Below are 22,203 nucleotides of genomic sequence, written 5' to 3'. Positions count from 1 at the left end.
AATCTGTTCTAGGTGCCCCTGCTTTGAGCGGGGAGTTTTACTAGGGGATTTCCAGAGGTCCCTGCCAACCTTAATCGTTCTCCGATTCTCTTCAGCTGTAGCCCAGGCAAGTTTAATGCAGGCAGCTCCTCAAACAAGATTTCATCTTCCTGAAGCACTCATCCAGATCTCTGCACCCAAACCTTCTAAGTCACACCAAGGAATGAAATTCTACATTGTTGGCAGTTAGGTGAACTATTAAAAAACTTAAACATCTGTCTTTTATGTCAGTCAGGGCTTCAGTGTGTCCGGGTCCTAGTAAAATCTTGAGGCTTATGGCTCATGTTTTAATTTTTAATGCAATCAGACATTTTCATCATCATTCTTCCCTTAAAATTTATAATAGAATTAAGATGCATCAGAATAAGCAGTACAGATAATATTCACATCAATAATTAAGATACCAAATAACTTTAATTCTGTCCTGTAATGATCACTCAGTAACAGTAAAAATGATTAATGTATTTATGTTAATAGTTGCAGGAGGAACTAAATTTTAATGACCAGGTTGTTCATTGTTCTTTTATTGTACCATTAAGAGCAGCATTAATGTTATTTGTGTGCATTTCCTATGTTTCTACAGGCATGGGTTTTCACAAGTTGGGATAAGATAAAAGAAAATGTTCTGTCTCTTTCTGTTCCATTCCTGCTTTTGTGGTAACTATGTCCACTCAAGTTGTCTGCCCAGTGCTCATTTGTCAACATATGTTGACCAACTTCTGCTCATAGTTATAGGCTTGCTGATGGAGAAAGAGCTGAAGGTTTTTAGGTACTACAGATTGGCAGAGGTAGTAATAGAGCAATTCTGGGTTAAGCCATGCTGTTATGAATACGCTGTGGAGACAAGATTCACCAGTTAACTTGAAGACAAGAACTCTCCATCTCTCTTGTGTCTTGTCACAGACTTGCAAGAACTTTAACACTTATTAAACACTTATTATAAAACTTCCTTCCCTCAATCACATGTGCATGCATGCTCATATGTACATGTATGCATAACACACAGACGATCTCACAGCCCTTATTTTCTTCCCACCTTTTGTGTTAACTGCGAGTTTTTCTCATGAGTCTTCCTTAAAGGATGCTGAACTTGATGAGTTATATTTATTCATACTGTGGTAAAGATTAGGAACCTTGGCTTGGACTGAGTCTTGTTTGTTTTGTGTAGTGAACAAAACATGATGAAAGGATAAGCTGCTTCCAAAGAGCTCACAGTCTGTATAAATTACAATTGTGGTCTCTGCTACATAGAGGTTGAATTCTTAAACTGACATTCTGATTACACTTCATCTCGTTCCATCATATCCCTGTAAATCCAGGATTAAGCCTTTAGTATCTCTAATTTGTAATTATTGATTTCCTACAGATATCACTCAGACCCTTTGTTTAATGTTCTGTTAATCCTTTGTAGTTCCCGTGGTATTTGTGGCTCACGTCAGGAACTGGTCTTAATGCCTTGTCCCACTGGAGTGCTGAGTTGGCCTGCTAATTCTGAGGCATGGTCCAAAGTACTCCCTCTCCATCTAGAAGGAATGACACTGTGGCATGGGATTGTGTTTGGAGGACAGATAAAATGCCTGGGGCAAGGGTCACAAGGTGTTAGAGTTTTGAGGTTAGCATGACTTAAAAGAACTATCCATAGATAGCATCATCTACAGGTGCTTAGGGAGGATTGAAAAAGCAATGTGGAGGAGACAGTATAAAAATAAATACAACAAAAATGAGGACACCAGCAGCAAGTATGATGAGACTGAGATCATTCAAATTACAATATTAATGGAATTTTTTAAAACATTTCCCTGAAACATCTTGGATCTCTGTAGGCTTTAGTGTTGTTTGCCCAAATCAGACAGTCTTTTAAACATCCTTAGTAAGTATACCTAAGACTTCTCTTAACTTTGTGTGGTCAAAAAAATCTTTTCCTGTAGGACAAAGAGGTATTAAGTGTCAGCTACTCTGTGCCTGACTATGTACAGGCTGTTAGCCCAAGCTAACCAGGTCTTGTGTCCCTCTTGGGCAGGCCTTCAGTCCAGGTTAAGCATAGAGGTTTATCGGATAAGCTAAATCGCAGTAGGAGCCTGCTCTACTCATCATGAGTGCTCTCACTTGTGTCAGATGTCCTGTGTGATGCTTCCAGATGGATGCAAATCTAAACATAAATAGAGCCTTCCACATAAGTCTAACCCTATACCGTGTGCACTGTCACTTCTGCAGATTTCTTTTTTGATGGTTGCTTTCTAAGCAGAAACCTTTTGTGAAAGGTTTCTTTTTCATGTGAACTTGCAAAGTATAGCTTCACTTTAGAATCTTGTTGGATCTGAGTAAGGTGGTATTTCCTATGGTTGTTTTTTTGAAATTACTTTTCAAGTCTTTTAGGGGTGTTTTTACGCTTTTTTTTTTTTTTAATAAACCTGTAACATTTTTGTGAGTCAAAGCAGGAAGAGAGGAGAATCTGTTTGAAAATTAGTGTATCCAGAGAACAGAGGTACTTAATATTTTAAATTAATTTTGCCTGTAATGTGCATCTAGATTTGTTGTCTTCCTGTGTTCAACCCCCAGCTGCTCTTCTACAAGTGTTTTCAATCCTTGATGTACTGTTGATTTGGGCTTATGGGCAGAGCCTGAGGCTTTATAGCAATCAGGTTCAGAGCTGCACTGACTGCTGGAACCAACATCATGCAATTCTGAGCTTAGTGATTTTCTGCTCCCCATACATGTGAGCAGGAACCCCAGTCTGGTGATCTGTTGAGATGAAAACTTTCCAGATATTAAGATAAATACATCCTACCAGATCATTACTCAAACGGAAAGAAGCTGCAGAGCTGGAGGTGTCTGTCAGAAAAAGTAAGTGTATGAAGCATGCAAACACAGGAACATTTTTATATAAAAGCAAAATAAGTAGTAGATCTGTCACATAATCATCAGATCACACGAATTAGTGCGTCTCATTCACATTCTGATACTCTTAACTGCTTTTTCAGTTTTACTGTAGTACAAGGATTCCCAAACTTGGATTTGCTTGGGGCTGGCCAACAGTGGCAGCGGCAGTGAGTATGTGCAGCCTGAGCTCAGGCGTGTCCGCACTGTGCTCTAGGAACACCAGCATCAGGTAGCCCAGCTGGTCTGCAGCCTGGCTGAGCCAGGCCGGCTCTGGCTGCCTCCAGGCCATCAGCAGCAGCTAGGATGTGATGGAGGGGAAGGGGTCTGTACCACCAAGACTCCCCCATCTCTGGGTGCAGGAGGGTCTAATAGCTCAGGTGACCAAGGAAATGAGCTCTCTGAGCAACAGAGAGCCGGGGGTGGGGGAGATGGTGACTGAGTGGTTCTCTTGTATGAGTGCATCAACCAAAGTGCCACACTGAACATGAGCTGACTTCCCTGTGTGTATGTGTGTGCTGCTGCAGCTCTGCTCCCCTTCCTTCTGATACACATTGCCTTGAGCCCTCCCTTCTATATAAAGACAGCAGCAGCTCTAATCTTTATGCAGGGCAAGAAAAAGTCAGTGGGGAAGTGTTTGGCACTTAATGCAGTGTTCACTGCCCAGACATCCATTCCCTGTTTTCTCCAGGTCAGCAGAGAATCAGGAACTGCCACCGCCATGTTCTTGGCAGAGAGCAGCACGTGTACCGCTTTTAAGTGGTTTGCATATCACCAGTGGTACACCACAGTTTGGGAACCCCTGGTATAGTATAATTATATTTCTACAATCACGTGACCTCACATTTTTAAATAATACATAAGCACAAGGGATCAAATGGATTTTTTTTTTACCTTAACTTTCACATTTCCTGACCTTTGAGTGCTTAGCTGTGCAACTGTAATATTGCATTAAAATATTTTGAAGCTTTGAATTTCTAGAATGGAGACCAGAAATAGAATGAAGGGGAATTAGGGATGTGGGTTCTAGGACAAAAGAAAATAATACAAAGAAAGACATAAAAAGGAGAGGTTTTTTCCTTTTTGTTATGCATAACTACTGCTGGGGTACTATGCAGGAGGCAGGGTTTAGGAAGAGTTAGTAGGTGACTTAAAAAACATTGTTCAGTGAAGTCATAAGTTTTCCTAATATGAAGTTGGTGTAAAATTAATAAGAAGAAACCAATACATGCATACTGAAATTGTAAAACAATGTACTTAACTGTGGTTTGCTATTTTGATGTTTGAAAGCTACTGCAGTTAGAATATCTGCATAACTGGTATTAAAGAATAAAAACCTGAGATTTAAATTCTGTAGCTAGAAATGTGGCGCTTCCCAGCTAATGAGAATTGACTGAGGAAGTGCTAATATTTTCTTAGCTGCCTTATAGCTGTGAGTATGCATGACTGCAGCTTATTGAGTAGCCTGCTTGTATTGGAAGAGTTGGCCTGCACCTGCTGCCTTATGGTGGAAAAAGGAGTAGGTTTTGTTCTGTTCCACAAAAAAAGAAATTTAAATTAATGCACACAATCTCTACTCCAAAAAACAAAACACGCCCTCCCTTCCCCACCCCAGCAAAACCCAAAGAAACCCTTTGACTTAAGAGTTCCCAACGTGCTATTTTAGAGGCAACAAAAGGAGGATATGAGATGCAAACTCCTTGAGTGAAATAAGTGGGAGATGCCTGAGGGTGGCTTGAAGCAAGCTGGGGCCTCTAGGGAGGTGTTGCCTGTTACCCGCACTCGAGCAATTCTGCACTGATGCCACGGAGCACTCTTAACAGCCTAGCTGAATTTCAAAGATCCATCCAGGTCCCTTGTGAAGGTGATCACGTTATCTTGCCTTGCAACTGTTTTGTTGCCTACCTATTTCTAAGGATAGTTCCCTGTTGATAAAGTAGTTGGAATACTTAACTTTTTTTTTCCTGGCAGCTGTCAATTTTATTGTCAATTTGAATGGGGAAACGTTTTTCTGGCGGTTTTGATGTCCATGTAGAAAATATTCATTCTCAGTTGCTTCCCATTCAAGTTAATTTGCTTAATTGAATTGAACTTTTACATGAAATATTGTGCTTTTTATTTGCTAGGTTCTCTCCTATGGGTGTAGATCACATGAGTGGGCTTTCTGGTGTAAATGTTCCAGGAAACGCATCTTCTGGCTGGTGTATCTTCATCTACAACCTTGGTCAAGATGCTGATGAGGGAATCCTCTGGCAGATGTTTGGCCCCTTTGGTGCGGTTACCAATGTGAAAGTTATTCGAGATTTCAACACCAACAAGTGCAAAGGTTTTGGTTTTGTGACCATGACAAACTATGAAGAAGCTGCAATGGCCATAGCAAGTCTTAATGGCTACCGCCTGGGGGACAAAATCTTACAGGTTTCCTTCAAAACCAACAAGTCCCACAAATAACTTGCTCGTGCTTTTTGTATGGAATAGATAATTGAGTGACAGAAGTTGAAACATTTTTGTTAGTGTAAAACTCATTTTGCGCCAATTTTCACAAGTGTTTGTCTTAGTCTAAATGAGAAGTGAAAAAGGTTTTATATTCTGGGATGCAACTGACATGTTCAAATGTTTGAAATCCCACAATGTTAGACCAATTTTAAGTTCCTTTAAGTTATTTCATTTAAAACATGTTAAAAATCCCCTGAAATCTTAAGTAGATTGCATTAACTAGACCCTCTGGATGGTGGTAAAATTGAAGCATGCTTTCACTTATGAGACTAACATTTGTTCCATTGAATGTTGTCTGCAAAAACTGGAATTTTCTGAAAAATATCAGGCTGAATTAATTAATTTTCTTGTTTTTATGTTGTTGTTTTTCTTACCCATTCCCTTGACCTTATATACACCAGACTTGGTAGTATGGAAGAAAAGTTGAGAAATACTAATGTTTTAGTTGACAGTAAATTGTTTGATCAATTAATATTCATTACTACATATATAGTTGAGGATTAGGCTTTTTAAAGTCAAGGTCTTGTAAGTAGTAGCATGCCAGCATAACTTTTAACACCATTGATGAGGTAAGTTGCACACCGAGCAGTGGCCAAGCTGTCAAATTCAAAGGTTTTAGAAACATTACTTTTAAAGCCCACTTTCTAATAGGAATGGACCAAAGAGTTTCAGAGAAACTCTGGGAAGATTTCAGAGTCAAAATGAAACTCCAAAAAGAGAGTGTGAATATGTGTTGCTACTTTATCAAACTGAATCTCTTCTGTCCAAATATTTAATGCATGGTGCACTACTTACTGGTACATTATAATGCAGCAAGATACTTACTCATTTTCAAAGATCATTATAGTTTGAATTCCTTTGGTAGTTCTATTTTGTAAAGAAAAAACAGTTATAAACATTTGAGCATTGTATTTCTCGCATCCCTTCTAATGAGTGCTAGATTTTTCTATTTTAATAGGATTTTGTTTTGACAACTAGCTTTACTTATTGAACACTCAGCAGAAAAGTACTTACTACTTGCAAGTTAGATATTAACAAAAAAACCCTTTGATTTGTAGATTTAAAGATTAATCCCCCAAGTTTTCTGCAGACTGCCTTGAAACTTTGAGTTGTTCTGTTTCTGTTAATTTTCTTTTGCTTTTTTGTGTTTTTTGTTTGTTTTTACTTTTGCATTTAAGAACATTAAATTTGATTTTGTTTTGCTCAAATTTTGTTTTGTTTTTTATTTTCTGTTATTTTTTTGCTAAGTATTGCACAAAGTGTCCAGCTTTCAAAGAGTGTTGTTTTAAAGAACTGTAGTTCCTCTTTAAGAGTTTTAAGTTACTCCTTTGACAGATGCATAGAAGAAAAAGGGGTGTGAAACGAGCACTACAATAAATATGTCACATAGAAACTGTGTGCCACAGACTGATGTAACCCTGCAGGTGTTCTTTGGTAGAAAACCTGAAAAGGATTACTCTATCAGGTAAAGGCTGTGTAAGGATACTGTGCATGACTAGAGACTTGGCATGGGCAACCTTCAGGTCTAGTGTTTATGTTCAGTTGCCAGAAGGTAGAGCAAATGTGAAAATGGGCTCAGTGGCAGTTTTATTGCAGTGTCTCCTTTTTTTTTTTTTCGTGAACCTCTACCAGTCCCAAAGTTTATTTTCAAATTCTAGAGGCCATTCCATGCCGCCTGCTCCTATCACTCCATCCCTAGCTGACCTTGCCTTGTGTTCAGAATCATTTCGCTTCGTCCTGCAGTAGGATCTGCAGTCTTGCACAGCCTAAAGAAGTCTGCATCAGCGTCCCTGCACGCTGCCGCTGAAATGCGGCTGAACTAGCCGCCCATCTCCATTAATTACCTTCAGCACTGTCTAGGAAATGCTGTTGCTGATATTTCTGGAACTGCCTATGGCATACTTAAAGCCATATAGATAGGCCTTGGCACATTGAGCAGCCTCCCACTTTTTGAGCTTGTGTGCAGTGAATATAAGTGGGATTTTTGCTATTAATACTTTCAGCCTTTCCTTTCCTGCTAGTCCTGTTCACTCTACCATCTTTTGAGAAGCACAATGGTCTGTAAAACAGTGGCTGTGATGGAGCAACCAACCAACTCCCACCCCACAAAGTGTGCTTTCTGGCTGTCTATTCCAGATGTTTCCACAAGTTCATCATTCATTTATCATTTCAGTGAATACTTCTTTTCTGTGTACAAGGAGAGATTCAGCAGCATTCAGTGGATTTCTCCCTGGTTAAAACTGTGTGGTACAAGAGAAGTCGTCTTGCTGTGTCCTGTCACCTCTTAACCTCACACTATCCTCTTCCGCAGGAGTGGGTCTACAGTTGTTTCCATTTTCCTGTCATTCTCTCCTGCCTTATTTCATATAAGATTAATTTTCAAACTACATGGGAGTTGCTATTTTATCACAGCATTTAGATCGGGGTTCAGACTTGAACAAAAAACACTCTAAATACAACTTTGCATCAATAATCATTACAAGCATGCTGGCCATTGCAACTGTATCAGCAGCACACTGCTGTGAGCTCACCTGCTGTCACTTTTTTAAAAACAAAACTTTTCTTGGAGGCTTTTTGGCATCACTGTCATCTGACTGCTTCCTTATTTTTCCATCTCTCCTTCTTTGCTAAATAAGAAGGAAATGCAGAATATTGTTTCAGTAGTGGTATGAAAACGTCTTTTTTTAGGGAACGTCTGATCCCAGCTTCCTTTGATAGTTGCTCTGAAAATAGTTACCAGGCAATTTATGTGAGCAAAGCATTGCTGCCTGAGTCATGAAAAGGAAAAAAAAAATCTTGCTAAAATATCAAGAGCTGATACCACAAGCGTAAGGTCTGCATCATTCTAACAGCCAATAAATACTTGGCATAAATAACTGAAGTCAAGAAAAAATTGTGTATGTATTCATGATGCTTTTGGTCCTAAACAATAGCCCATGCATCCTACTAGTAAAGACCAAAAGGAAACCTCTGGAAGTGGAAACTAAATTCTAACAAGTAAACTGCCAGTGGTTTTTCTACCCAAAAGGTAGGAACAACTGGTTTCCTTACCATGTCATCCAGCATACCCTCCTTGAAGCTCTCCCTTGAACATGCCTGTTTCAAGAGAGGTTTTGGCCTCTTAATCCTCTGGGAGTTTAGAAAAAAACGCAAATACATTCTGCTTTTTCATCCTTTAATTTGATGAGATCTAGTTGCTTCTTTCAGGTGACACTTCTCAGTCAGTGCTTACAAGATCTTTGTAAAACCACAGGCCTCTCTCAGACCAGAGGTCTCTTATATTTCTTATGAGATGCCGTAGGCTCAGTAAGGTAGAGAATACTAGAAAGTCTTGGTTGCTGGATTAGGATGTGATGATCAGATTTTAAAAGACCTGGATATGATGGTCCATACTGAAGATGTGCTACAGGGAACAGGTGCAATGGGTATGTTTTGGGGTCCTTTAGAATAGATAAGAAGCCTTGCAGGACACCTCCAGGTACCTGCTTCTGAAGGATGAGGTATAATTCCTGATGAAAACACATAGTTACGGCCATGCTGCTATTGCAGGGTCTCATGTATAGAAGTTGAAGAGAATTACGATGTCTCGGGGGACAGGGCATAGGGATTTGTGCCAGACTTTCTGAAAGTATCAATCTGGCTTTCATGAACCCGCAATTTGGGAGACGCCATTTCCTTTTTGCAATTATTTGATCAGACAGACAAAGGCGGTGACAAAATGAGAAGTTTATCTGCAATGTGTTTAAAAAGAAAAGGGGAGAGAAGACTTTTTCATCTATCTCCTTACAGTCAGGGTAGCTAGCCTCAGAGCTGAAGATCTGCCATTTAGGAATACAAATGGCAAGGCCAGTGATACTGTTGTCGGGCTTCAGCTGGGCTCTATTTTCAAATGGACCTGTTTGCTTTGTGTCCAAAACTCACTTGCTCTCATAAAAAGAGAGCTTGTTTGCATGTGAATGCTTAACACTTCAGCAGAGACTGGCCTTTGCTTCTGTGGCTTTTTCCTGCCGTGAGACACCCTAGGTTTTCACTCTGCTGGCCGTGAGCCATCTGGTTTGGAAGGCAGTCTGCAAATCGGTCACCTCTGAGCTTCTGTGGCAAAAAGGCTTCCTATGCGAGGGCAGGATCAGACGTCGGGACTTGATCGGCCTTCAGGACTTTGAATGTTAAGCCAATTATCTTTTTCAGGAAATTTTACCAGCTGTTGAACGTCTTGTGTTATATTAATTATTGATTTGTCACTTTTATCTTTAAAATCACTTTGTTTCATCTTGGTATTTCTTTTGAAAGGGAAGCTCTACTGCCTTTACTTGGTACCTATCCTTTTCTCAATTTTTTTTCAAATACTTGTATCTGGCACTCCGGAGGAGTAAGAAGGCTCTTACCAGACCGAGGCACGGCTGCTAAACATGCTTGTTCTGGGGCTGCTTCCAAAATTGCACGAGCAGTCTTAATTCTTTGCAAGACTGTGGAGTTTCACACTAAAATGAGACAATGCCTAGTTAAGAGCAAAACTGTCCTGATTGTGGTTGAAGACCACCTCCAAACTTCCCTGAAGATGTGCTGGGCTTCAGTTGTGTTGTACAGAATAAAAAACAAATAAAAAAAATGAATCAGGTTTTCTTAGTAGGTAAAAAATTTGAGTTTTGTCAAAATTAAAATTCTTTGAAGGCTTTATTCAGACTTGGTCTTTTCCAGTCTGTTGACTTACTAAGTTTTTATTCCTGCTCAGTAACTTACATTTGCTTTGCAGATTTCCACTATGAATGGAATTCACCCTTGTGCAGAAAGCTAGCCACAAGCCTAATCACAGTTTAAACCTCCTGTTAACCATTTGCAGATAGGGAAATTTCACAGTAAATATGGAAGAGGAAACTCTAATTTTGTTATGTACTTCGTATAAGCTGGCAGAGGCAAGTACAGCTCCTTCATATAAGGAGATAGAAACACCAGAAAAGCTATTAACATGAGCAGAATCAAAGCAGCTTAGTGTGTTCAGTTCTCTTGTGATTCCATTTTAGACGGTGTCTGTATACTAAAGTATTGAATTTATTTTGTTCTTCAAGCTACATCATCATAAATTTTGGTTTACTTGAGATGCTGTGCTCCACTCCTCAGTCTAGAAGGAGGGGAACTGGGCCAATGCGGTTAATGTTGCCTCCTGTGCTGAGCTTGTGCCAATCCCTTTGCTCTAGATCTGGGACTGAGAAGGACTTGAGGATCCATCTTTTAGGGTGGAAGGAGAAGTCAGGAAACGCTGCTGTCCAGAACAGTGTCCCCATAGTGGTGTGTGTCCACACATCATTTTCCTTCCCTTTGGTTGGTTATGGTTTTTTTGTACATCTGTATCATGATAGCATGAAAACCACTGGAAATTGAGAGATACACAAGTCACTAAAGCAGGCTAAATTTCTCACTGCAGTGAGTACTAGTTGGTCAGTTTATGGTCATTTATGTTTGTCCAGATGACCAAAGGGTGTCAGTATAGAGAGGACGCATTTTTGTAGGGGCGTTGAATGCTGTAGTAATGTTGTTTATACAAAGCAATTAAAAATCTTAAAAAAATAAAAAAAAAAAAAAATTGGCATAGCTACATTTACAGAAGGAATGTTCAGCAGTTAAAACCAAAATGATGAAATAACTGTAAAGGTGATCCGTTGAACGCTAAGTTTTGGAAATGAATAGTCCCTCAGGCCCTTAAACTTTTATTATAATTTTATGTTGCTTTAATGTTCTGGGTGAGGTCAATAAAGTAGAGATTCTTTAAATATTTCAGGAGAGATTTTTTTTCAGTGTATTCTAAACTGTAATAACTAAAGTTACTTCTTGGATAGTTTGTCGTTACATATGTGCTTTAAAAAAAAAAAAACAACTTGGAGAATGTCCCCACGTTTACTTTTTTAACAAAATAAACAGGTCATATAATAAAATAAACTGTTTATTGAAAGTAGGTCTTCTGATAATCTACCTGCAAAATGTTAGGGTTTGTGGGAGGTTTTTTAACATACAGCTTTTTGCAAACTACTGACGGTGATCTCATGGTTCAATCACAAAAGTCAAATACAGAGCAATTTGTCCTAAAGCTACCTCTGTCATAAGGTTACCGTATTTTTGACTTCCATAATGAGGAAACTTGTCCTTTGTACCATTGTCAGTGAAGCACCTTATCATAACGTTTCTACTTTTGGGCTCCTAAGAATAGCTTTAGAGTGAAGGGACCAAATTCACATTTAGCACAAGAAAACACAGCTTCCTTTGAGCTCCCTTAGTGGAGCTTTACTTGTTTGTTTGTTGTTTGGTTTTGTTTTTTTTCCCAAGAACTGAATTTGTCACCCTAGGTACTTTTATCTCTATATTTGGAAGCAGAAGAGTCTTTTTGTGCCATAGGCAAGTTCCTCTAATGTAGCTCTGCACTTCTCAGTGTTGGATATGCGGCACAATAGAACTAATAAATATGAAGGTCAAAAGGCTAGCGTTTATTTTCTATGTATATTATACCTTATTGGTTTTCTACTTATTAATTTAAAAAACGCAGAGTTCATAAAAAGGATTGCAATTACTTCCCTCTTGCTTGTAAGAGGTGGTACCTGCATATTGTGTGACTTCTCCATGACACAGCCAGCAGAATTGAAAACTGCAGTTAATTTCTAAAAGTGTCCACTCTTAGATTAATCAGGTACAGCATCATTTTTGTGATTGCTTTTTTTGTAGTAGTCTTATGTAGTAAAACTAAACAAAACTTTTAAGTGTTGCTTTCTCCTTCTGCATGATTTAAAAAAACATTTGAAGCCTTTGTGATCTCTAAAGCAAAACACAACACCCAGTGAGTGGATATGACTTTAAATCCTGTTATTGTTTTCTTCAGTCTTGCTGTGGTTATTTGTTATATATCACACTTGGTAAAACATTTACAAAGGTTGAACTAGAAATATTTTTCTGTTGAGTGGAATCTTCAGCACTTAAATTTTTTTTGTTGATAATGATGGAAAATCAGTAATAATAGAACTGCCACCTGAAACCTTGAAAAATTGCTACTGTGTTCACATTTTAGAATCTTTATTCTCATACTATTGCTTCTTATTTTTAAACATTTTTGAGCAACTTTTCAGTGGTACGACTGAACTTTTTCACTTGGTCATTGAGAAGAAAATGACTTGAGACATCTGAAATATAAGTTGGGATAAACCTTTATTTGACCAGTAATTTTGAATAATACTGTACTTCTAGTCTTTTTATTGATTTAATTTCCCTTAACTTATGTAATCTTTTGTTTATAAATTAATCTGTTTGTGGGACAGAAGGTTTTATCAATTGTTTTCCATACTGTACAGTATATGGTTAAACATTTTGTATATTTAGTGTGTTTTTAAGTTATTGATTTGTTTTATATCAAATAATTTATTTTTCAGGTACCATTTTCATTTAAACTTTGTTTTTACATGGGTTTATTTTAAATAAAGTATGACACTGCTTTCCAAATGTCTAAAATGAAGTTGAATCCCATTGTGTTATTTTGAGACTATTTATGTAAATCAACTTATTTTAGAAATAACTGCAAAAATGTACCAAGTTCATACTTTGATTGTGCTTCAATTCAAGTGCTTGGAAATTTTCTGCAATGATTTTTGAGCAATTTGAAAAATTGGAATTTTCATATTGAAACAGTTCAAAGATTTGTTGAATGAAGCAGCAGCTTTGTAGAATCCTGTGGATGGAATTATGAGCATTGTTTTCTATATGGTATTTTCAAAATTAAATGAAACAACGCCTAAATATTTTACGCTAGTGTTAATACTTAAATGAAATTATCTGTCGGTAGCGCAAAGGAATTTTGTACTTTTGCCACATGTTCATTACTGGTTTTGTTGAGTACTTGTTTGGAAAATACTCATGATGTTTTTAAATGATCCATGATGAAAGGTGATGTACTTCAAAATAGAATTAGGCTTTTACTTAATTGTTCATATTTTGTCTTTTTTTTTCCTGCAGGAATTGGATTGTTATTGTGCAATTTGGATTTTAACATTTTTTTTGGAAGAATCTGAACTGTGTTCATGAATAGGCTAATCAAGCTTACTCCACTAAAGATTTTGTTACTTGTAGCCTTTATTAGAAAGGTGGAATTAAAAGGCGGCGCATGGTTTCCTTTTTACTTTTCAGGGAAAAAAGTTGTTCTCTCCATCTTATGGTGTTCCTCCTGATTAAACCAAAACCAAAGCCCAGCTACACTATTACTCAGAAATGCGTATTGAAACTTCTGAAGAGAGCTCTTGAGAACAATAAATGCATCCGTCTTCAGGTCAGGCAGAGTACTCTGGTTCCTCTTGTCCAGATGCAGCTCTGAGGCAGGATAGGCACCCTGATGTAACAGCCACAGGGGAGGTTGTGTAAGTGACCTTTTTAAGAAACGCTCATGAAACCATGTTCTTTCAGTTGGAAGGAACTCATGCACTACTGTTGGCTCTGAACAGACTCTGTTCAAGTCTTAGTCCCTTTTTCACCAAAACAAATTTTTAAAGTTTTGATAAATTGAAGTTGGGTTCTACTGAGTTTCAGCAGGTGCCTTGCTGCATTCTTTAGTTGCAGAAATTATCTGTCTCTTTCAGAGCTGGGCTAATTATCATACATTTGAGGCATTGGCTCTGATTTTTCTCTTATCTTAATGACTTAACTGTGAAAAGGGATGTGAAATAAGAAAAAAAAGTCTCATGTATGATAACGTGAAATGGATAGTGATGCTGCATCAGCTCAAGCATCTCAATGCAGTGGAAAACTAGATTTCCAGTTATTTTTTCTTGTTATGGGAATTGCTCAGTCCAGCAGTGATCGCCAAATTGGAATTATTCTTTGTGCTAAATTGGTAAAGAGCAGAAATGAGCATTCTCTGTTACTAGCAGTATAACAACAGGTTATTGAATGTGCAGCATCTGTTGTAATCAGGAATGCTTAATCACCATTGCAGAATTTTAGACCTTTCCTGAGTTTTCCTTTCAATGGAGCTGTGGAAACTCCTACATTCTTACTCCCACCAGGTGTTAGTCCCCTGTGATTCACTTCGCACAGATTCATTCTGACCACTATTGTATTTTCCAGGTTTTTTCCCCATGAAAAATCATGAGGGAAGACATGTATTAACCACCAATAAGCTCTAATAACAAAATATGGCCCTGTGAAGTATGGGCCCTCTCAGAAATGGCTGTTTTTCAAAAGCAAAACAAAAAAATCAGTGTAGACCCACTAACCTCCAGGTGGAGATTCTGGTTTTTGCAGAATTCCTGATAGACTCCCTGGCTTTAGACTCTTCCCCCACTTGCTCTGCTGTGGGGACTGTTGGGGTAAACTGCTGTTAAATGTCAGCCCCTTTGTTTCTAGAAGGCTGGGGGGGGGGGTGGGGGGTGTTAAAAAAAGGTGTTAAACTGCACAGATTTCCATCTCGCTGGTATGTTAGGAAACAAGGTGGAAAAAATTTCATCCTGTCTGTATTTTTTCTCTGTATCTCCTACCTTTAAAAAAAAAAAAAGCATGGAAAAATATTAGTGTAAGGAATGTTCTCCTGGGTCGTGTTAATGGTGTATTTAGCTCAGGATTTTGTCTCCAGCAGTGGCAGTAAGAGAAGCTATTTAAGGAAAGCACGTTAAGCCTGGCCACCGTCCCACCATCCCTTCTTCATTCCCCTCATGCTTCCCCAGCCCGCACAGTAGTTGGATGTCAGAGGGGTCCTGCCTATTCCTGTAATATCTCTTCTCCTTTTGCTTCTTAATTTTTGAAGCTACCTTTCTTTTCCTCAAACTGTCTTCTGCTTTCATCACTTGCTGACAGCAGGAGACTGAAGAAGTGGAATGTTTGGGGTAACTTTTTTACGTGTGTGTGTGTGTGTGTGTGTGTGTGTTACCTGTGCAGTTGAATGAAGGTGAATAAATAGCGATGTTTCACTCTGCAGTGTGACATACTTTTTTTTTTTATTCCTTTTTTTAAAGTATTTATGTATAGAAGCAGTGAATTTAGCAAAATGGGAATCTGAATCTAGTTTGTCAGGACATAACTTCTACTAACATCTCATTGGCAAATATTTTTGCTTTGCAACAAAATTAAACAAAATTTGTCACAGTTAAAATACAGATTTGTTTGAATTGTAAGTATAGTGTATATAATGCTTTAAATGTTGAACTTTTCAAAATGGATTGACTTCTCTCTGCAGAGCTGTTGCTGGAGCACTTAAAGACCATGTTCTCAACTTAAACTAGAACTTACAAGGAACTTCACTGAGTTTAATAAAAATTAGTTTGGGGCTTCCTGTATTCTTTGAGTAGGTATTAGTGGACCTGTTAAACTTACTTTAACCGAAATTCTGTTTGAATGTGTTGGAACAGATTCTGCCCCCAAGTCCAGCCCGTGCATGCTACAAAGAAAGATCATAAAGGAGAGCAAAGCAGAAATTGTTTGGCTTAGGAGCAGTGTTGAGTCAGTATAAACAGTGCTGAGCTGCTTCCTGCTCATAAACTTCAGTAGGCTCCAGCTCAGGTATCATGGAAGGAGTGTGCACTCGCACTTTCAGCATTGCAAGGCTGTATTGCAGCCTACGAATGGCTATGGTAAGTAAGCTTGTGTGCTTCTCTAGAGTCGTGGCACAAAGGGTTTTGGTCTTGGTCTCAGTCTAACCAGACTTGCAAAATTTGGGATAAAACATTTTTGTGACCATATATCCTACTTCACCTTTCTGTCCCAGATTGTTCCTTCTGCTCTGCATCTTTCAGGAGACACAGTATACATATTAATTTTTATGTGTGTCTACACACACATACAATACCTGTGTGTGTATTAAAATGTATGTATACTGTATTTATAGATAGTTTGTTTAGAATACATATATGTACCTGTTAATTGTATGTATTAGCATTGTGTATCTCCATATATATGCTATTCCACTTGTCTACACAGTATAGAAGTAATTCATACAAAGATGTATATCCTTAAATATCCAAGTTCTATATAAAACTTTATAGTTATAAGGTATTGTTAACAATAGTACAGTAATGTGATGAACAAGCTGTGGAAGTTTAAGAAAATTTACCTCCAGCTGGGTAAAAACTTAACTTCCAAATTTTTCTAAAGTTTGTCTTGAAATAACTCTAGAAAACGGCTACATCTATATATTGTGTTGTAATGTTTCTCAACAATAGTCCTGTAACACACAGTATCACTGCTTTTCAGGGAGCACCTCCCATTCACTTCTCCCTGTGAGGTGAAATGATGTCACTTCTTTGGGAGTCAGTGACTTCTGAAATTATTTTCATTTTATTCTAAGCCACCTTTACTACGTTTTTTCCCCTTTCTGTTTTTACGGTATTTCATGGGCCTTAATGTTTTAATCCTCTCTTACTGCAGGAATGGAGGAAGGAGGACATTTCAGCTTCAAGAAGGACTGTGATTCTAGTGAAATGGCAGTGACCGACCGCGTATGCCATGGCACACAGCACGATTGCCCGGGGTGCACCGCCAGGCCCTACTCCCCCCACCCTATCACTGGATTCCAGGATAGACATCCTGGCTGCTTGTGCTAGCTTAGATAAAACATATTGAAGCCTTGCCCGAGTGTCTTAAGTGCTTCTTTTCTGAACGAGGCAAAGTTAAGGTTTGACAACACACTTTGATGTCTTTGCCTTGTTCAATCGCTCAGCTAGCTTATAAGGGCTTGCACGAGTCGTTTTATTCTTGGGCAAACGGTGTCTCCAGCGCTGTGGTAGTTCCTAAGGCATGTTCCGGCTGTCCTGATCGGCATCTTGTGTTAGTTAAACACAGTAATTCTCAAAGGCAGCACAAGAGATGCAGTGCAAGATGGAGTCTTGTTTTGAAGCTTTGTGCTTTCCTCCCAGTCTCAGTGTACAGCACGCTCAGCTGGGCAGGTTTGAGCCTCGCGTGCTGTTGGACTACCAGTGGCCTTGGTGAAGGAATGTTTGCCCTGAATTTGGCCTCTCCACGTTCATATCACAAATACTGACCTTGCAGAAGAACAGCTCTAATATCCACTGCTTGGAATGTGATTTCCCAGTTCCTTTGTCAGTATACATTCTGGGTTTGGGTGAGGGAATAATGCAAGCTGGTCATATCCAATAAAGAATAAAAAGGGAAAAGGACAGACTTTCTGTTGAATTGGTGAGATTAAGGGAGCTTGACATAATTTGGGAAACACTGCTTCTGCAAAGAATAATTCAGTGACAGTCTTGTAGCTGCTGGATGTTAACTGCAGCAAAAGGAAGGTGTCTGTGTGTAGGAGCATTAGTGGCTGTGCTCTGTCAGTGTGGGGTAAGGAGTTGTGTGAATGGGAGATCTGAGCCATTTCACCCCTTTGCTCAGTGAGGAAGTGACCATCATCTAATCCTAAGAAAACTTTTTGTTGCACAGACCGAAGGAGGAAAAGAGGTGTGACACCCTAATATGAACAAGGATGAAATGGTTTTGCTCAGAAATACTTTAGTTTTTTGTAGTATACATGCCAAGTGGGATTGTCTTGCCTGCTGGGTAGTGCTGCTGCTGCTGCGGGAGCTCTGTTGTTGGCTGAGGCCTGTCCATCTCCTGCTCCTTATTGAAGCTAGCTGAATGAGAAATTTCTTACAATGGCTGCACTTTTATGCTGTCAGCACTTGTATCTGTGTGAAAGCTTAATAGGTTATTAAAATGATGTGATGTAATATGGCTTCAAAAATATTTTTTTTTTTAAGAGAGGATTTTAGATATTGAGGACCTAAAAAAAATAAACAGTACTAATAATCAAATGTCATTGTAGACATAAATAAGACTCCAAAGATGAGATCTGGATATGGTTTTAGGTGATGGTGTTGCTATAACTGCTCCAGTCTCCAGCATCTTATACCAACCCTCTGCCATCATCTTATTTGTGCTGATAAAACCGTTGGTAGGACTTATTTAAATGAAAGATAACCCTCACCAGTGGTGACTTTAAACCTGTATCAGTCCTTGGATCTGTTTTCCGTGTAGTCCCACAGGGATATGCATACCAGCACTGCTGAAGGGGCAGTTAAAGAGTGGGATCAAACAGCTGAGCTTGGGGCTGCTTAAAGTGACTGTGCCATCAAAAGATGTACTCAAACATGCTTTGAGTGCTTGGTGTCAGCTGGGTGGCTTGATGAAACTGGAGGAACTATTCAGGGAAACCAGCTAGACTAGAAGGTGGACTGTACGGATGTGAAGGACATTTGGAGTTGCTGCTTAGTCAAAATTGCTGGTACGATCATCTGTCTCCATTCCTGGCAAAAGTAAAAAAAAAAACTGCACTAGAAAAAATCCAACACAAAATATTAAAGGCAAGTAAGAATAAATGGAGGTGGGAGAGAATGGTTAGCGTTAGCAACAAAAGATATATGTGAAGGATCAGGAAGTGAAGGAGTTCTTCCTGATGCTGTGAGGGTGGGATAGAGAGAGACTTAATTTTCAGCTAAAATGAGAATGTGGTATGTTTGGCAAAAGAAGGATGGATGATAAGAGTAAGCATACCTACAAGGAAATGACTATGCTAGTGGATGCAAAACAGAAGAGACCGATGTGTTCTTAAGTGTAAGTGCATCGTTAGCCCTAGAATCTTGGTAGTAAATATATTAACTTGTCAGTCCTGGTGGTATCTTATGAGTGGAAAACAGCAGATAACAGGCAGATGTGTATTAGGGGAATGTGGCATGGGCCAGTACAACCCCATTAATCTGATTTCTTACTATGCGATGTGTTTCAGTAGACAGGATGCTTATCCCTGCGAAGTGCTAAACCTAGGAAATGAAGGCTGCGGCAGCTTCTTCCAAGGGGCTGTGCACTGAGGAGGCTTGATCCCACCAAGGCATAGCCTAAAAAATTACTCTAAAGCCATATACTTCAAATTTTGGATAACAGGTTTAAAGGTACAGAGGTAAATGAAATGGTTCAAATACATTTTGTCTCAGAATCATTAATTTGATGGGTTTCTTTGGTAACTTCTTTATAAATAAATAAATATTATAAATAGGTAAAATGCCTTAACTCCCCTTTACCTGGACTTTTGCAAAGCATTTGATATGGTATTGCATAACACTAAATAAACTTGAGTAGTTACAGGAAATTTAAGGTGGGAGTCAATTTAAAGAAAGACAGCAGCAGGGAAAGTTAAGCAGGAGATTTTTCAGCTGGTGGGGGGGGACACACGACACTATTAATTTCTCAGCTTTTTGGGATGCATTTTTGGCGTTTACTTACATTGAAATATCATTTATGTGCTATGAAGTCCTTAGCTGGAAAATTGCTGTGAGATGCTGTCACTCTTCTTTAACTTGCCCCTGCCTAACCCTTCTCCCAGTCTTTCATGCGTATGAGGAGAGGTTTTGGAGGGGCATGAGAAATATAAATGTTCTTGCACAGAGCATGGGTCTGACGTGATGAAGAGGAGCGTGCAGACACGCACGTTCAGGGACCAGCTGTGCAGAACTATGACCAGTGATGACGTGGATGTGGAACACTTCTGTGAAGAGGAAGCTTTGGGTATAAATTGTTCGGGGGCCCTGTGGAAGCAGGAGAGTCCATGTGATGAGTCAAGTGCTTCATAGCGTCTTGTGATGCAGGACTGAAGCTCTCAAGAAGATGATAACATGAGGGGGTCCATTTACACCTGCTACATGTGCTGTTGGTCTGTGTCCTTTGGCTGGGAGATGCACAAGGCTGGGAATGAGGAAATGATTCTAGGACAGGATTTGGCAATCTACTGTCGATGTTGTCACATGTTCTTTTATGGAAATGTAGTGGAAGGCTGTTGATGAGAACTTGGAAATCTTGATGCATCTGGTTGTTCAGGGGTTTGTTGCACAGGTGGCATGAAAGGGGGAAGGCTCAGAATGGTCAGTGAGTGATTTCTCTCTTCCAAACAGGCTGGAGTGAGCACTTGTACAGAAGCTTTTTGGATGTCCTGTTCCCAGATGCAGTGCATGATGGTGCAGTTGAGTTCTTCTCACTTACGAGGGAGTAGATAGAAAGGCCTGAGCCTTTTGACGTGCTGTTCCTTTTGAACTGAACCATCCTGCTTTTCTTATTCTGACAATGAACCAGTTGAGCAATTTGGTGGTTTTCTAGCTGGGGATGGGACACAAGCAGAAGGGTGTGAGGGTGTCCTGTATGTTGACGATGCAGTGAAATGAATGAATTGTGCGCACGCAGAAACCTGTTGGAACTGCTAAAACTTTCAGCTTCAGACAGCTTAACACCTCTCTCAAGTAAAGTTAGTGATGGCTTTGCAGTGATAATGGACACAGTTGTTTGCTGTCCAGAGCCAGCCAAGGAGTTGTGGTGCTCGTCGTTGAATTCACATCCTTCTCAGAATTATCTGTGTAATACTGGGTTCAAGCAATGTGTTCCTAATTGAGGTGCAGATTAAAACCAGCTGGAGGCTGTTATTTGGTGAGGAATGCAGAGGCTTGCTTAGTTAGAGGAGCATCTTGCTGTGTGCGGCTGCAAGGGAGCATCGGGCATTCGTTCATACAGCCCTGTACAGCCTGAGACCTGCTTACCCCAGATGGTTATTTCTCTGCCCGTGACTCATTGCCATAGCTGTGTCAGTAAAGGCACCTAAGCCTGGATTCTTCATTACAAAACAGGGTGTTGTTACGAGATCAGTTTCTTTGGGCACCAGGGTGCTGGTGTTTCTTGTCCCCAGCCCCAGCCTGGGTCAGGGTAGCTGGAATCGCGTGGCCATTTGCACAGGCAGCAGTTGGAAAGCGGCTGCAGTTGTCTTAAGACTTACCGATTTGTAGCTCGTGGTGTTTTTCCCCCTCCTCTTACCGTGATCCTGGCTAAAGCACATTATTGCTATTTGATTATTTTAAGCCCAATGGCTATCACAGTTAATCTCTTTGTATAATGATGGTGAGTGGTAGTTGTAAATCCAGCTGTCAGGGCATTCCAGATGCCTTTGTATCTGTGCTCTTTTTAAAATAAAAATGTTTTCTACAGAAGCATAAATGCTATGCCATTCACATTCTTCATTGAGCTGCACCTCGTTACACTAGCAAGAGTGTATAGAAACTCTCAGAAAATTCAGAACTTCAAACGGCCAAGGTTTGTTCTTTGGATTGCACTGTTTCTTAGAGGTCAAACTTTTACATGTCTTGGTAAAATAAGGCTGCCTCTGCTTCCATTTTTATTGGGCCCCTTTCTGAGCTTCCAGAAGTTGATGCTGTAATTCTGAAAGCCAGGACTGTAGAGCATAAGATTTAAGGGGTTGGGTGGGTGTTGAACACTTTTATTAAAACAAGAACCCATGCAAATGAATAAATAATCTAAGTTAGGAAGATATCGCTTGAAATATGAGAAAGGTAGAATTTGCCAGTTCGCATAACTGAAATGGTCAGCACTTGTGTTACACATTTTGAGTAATTCTCCATGTTCACAGACTTTTTTTTTTTTTACTTTGCATCACTAATTCCCTTCTCAAAAACTTTTGTTCCATAAGGAGGTTATATGCTTAAGTCAGTGACATCTAAGATCTGTAAGCAAGGGGCTAAGTAAAGCATATACTTCGTTTTTGATTCTGGACTTCAGAGTACAGGAGAGTAGTGTTCTTTTTACACCAATGAGTTTGAATAGTAAAGTAATGACACTAAGCTCTTACCTTAGTTTTATTTTTTCCATCAGGGTCTTCTTGTGTACTATAGGACAAGATACTTGATTCTTCTGATTTTATCCTCTCTGACCCATTAGATATTATCATCTGATTTTTTCCTATCTTCCAGATTTGGCATGTGGGTTAACTTTTAGTCTCTT

The 22,203-nt window shown here is 39.3% G+C and overlaps 1 protein-coding gene across 2 annotated transcripts in view; it reads left to right on the top strand.

Moving 5' to 3' along the window:
- ELAVL1 (ELAV like RNA binding protein 1) overlaps positions 1-15,776 on the top strand; it is a 50,686-nt gene extending 34,910 nt beyond the window's left edge. Inside the window, exons 6-7 of one of the 2 annotated variants that reach the window (XM_049807079.1) lie at positions 3,608-3,721; positions 5,043-15,776. In XM_049807079.1, coding sequence (XP_049663036.1) covers positions 3,608-3,721; positions 5,043-5,367 — 439 coding nt within the window. In that variant the 3' untranslated portion in view covers positions 5,368-15,776. The remainder of the gene's footprint in view (positions 1-3,607; positions 3,722-5,042) is intronic. The other variant, XM_049807080.1, reaches the window with a different exon arrangement.
- The last annotated feature ends 6,427 nt before the right edge of the window (positions 15,777-22,203 follow it).

Source organism: Accipiter gentilis, chromosome 8 (genome assembly GCF_929443795.1).
Source record: "Accipiter gentilis chromosome 8, bAccGen1.1, whole genome shotgun sequence".
Taxonomy (NCBI): domain Eukaryota; kingdom Metazoa; phylum Chordata; class Aves; order Accipitriformes; family Accipitridae; genus Astur; species Astur gentilis.
This window is presented reverse-complemented; position numbering and strand designations above follow the sequence as displayed.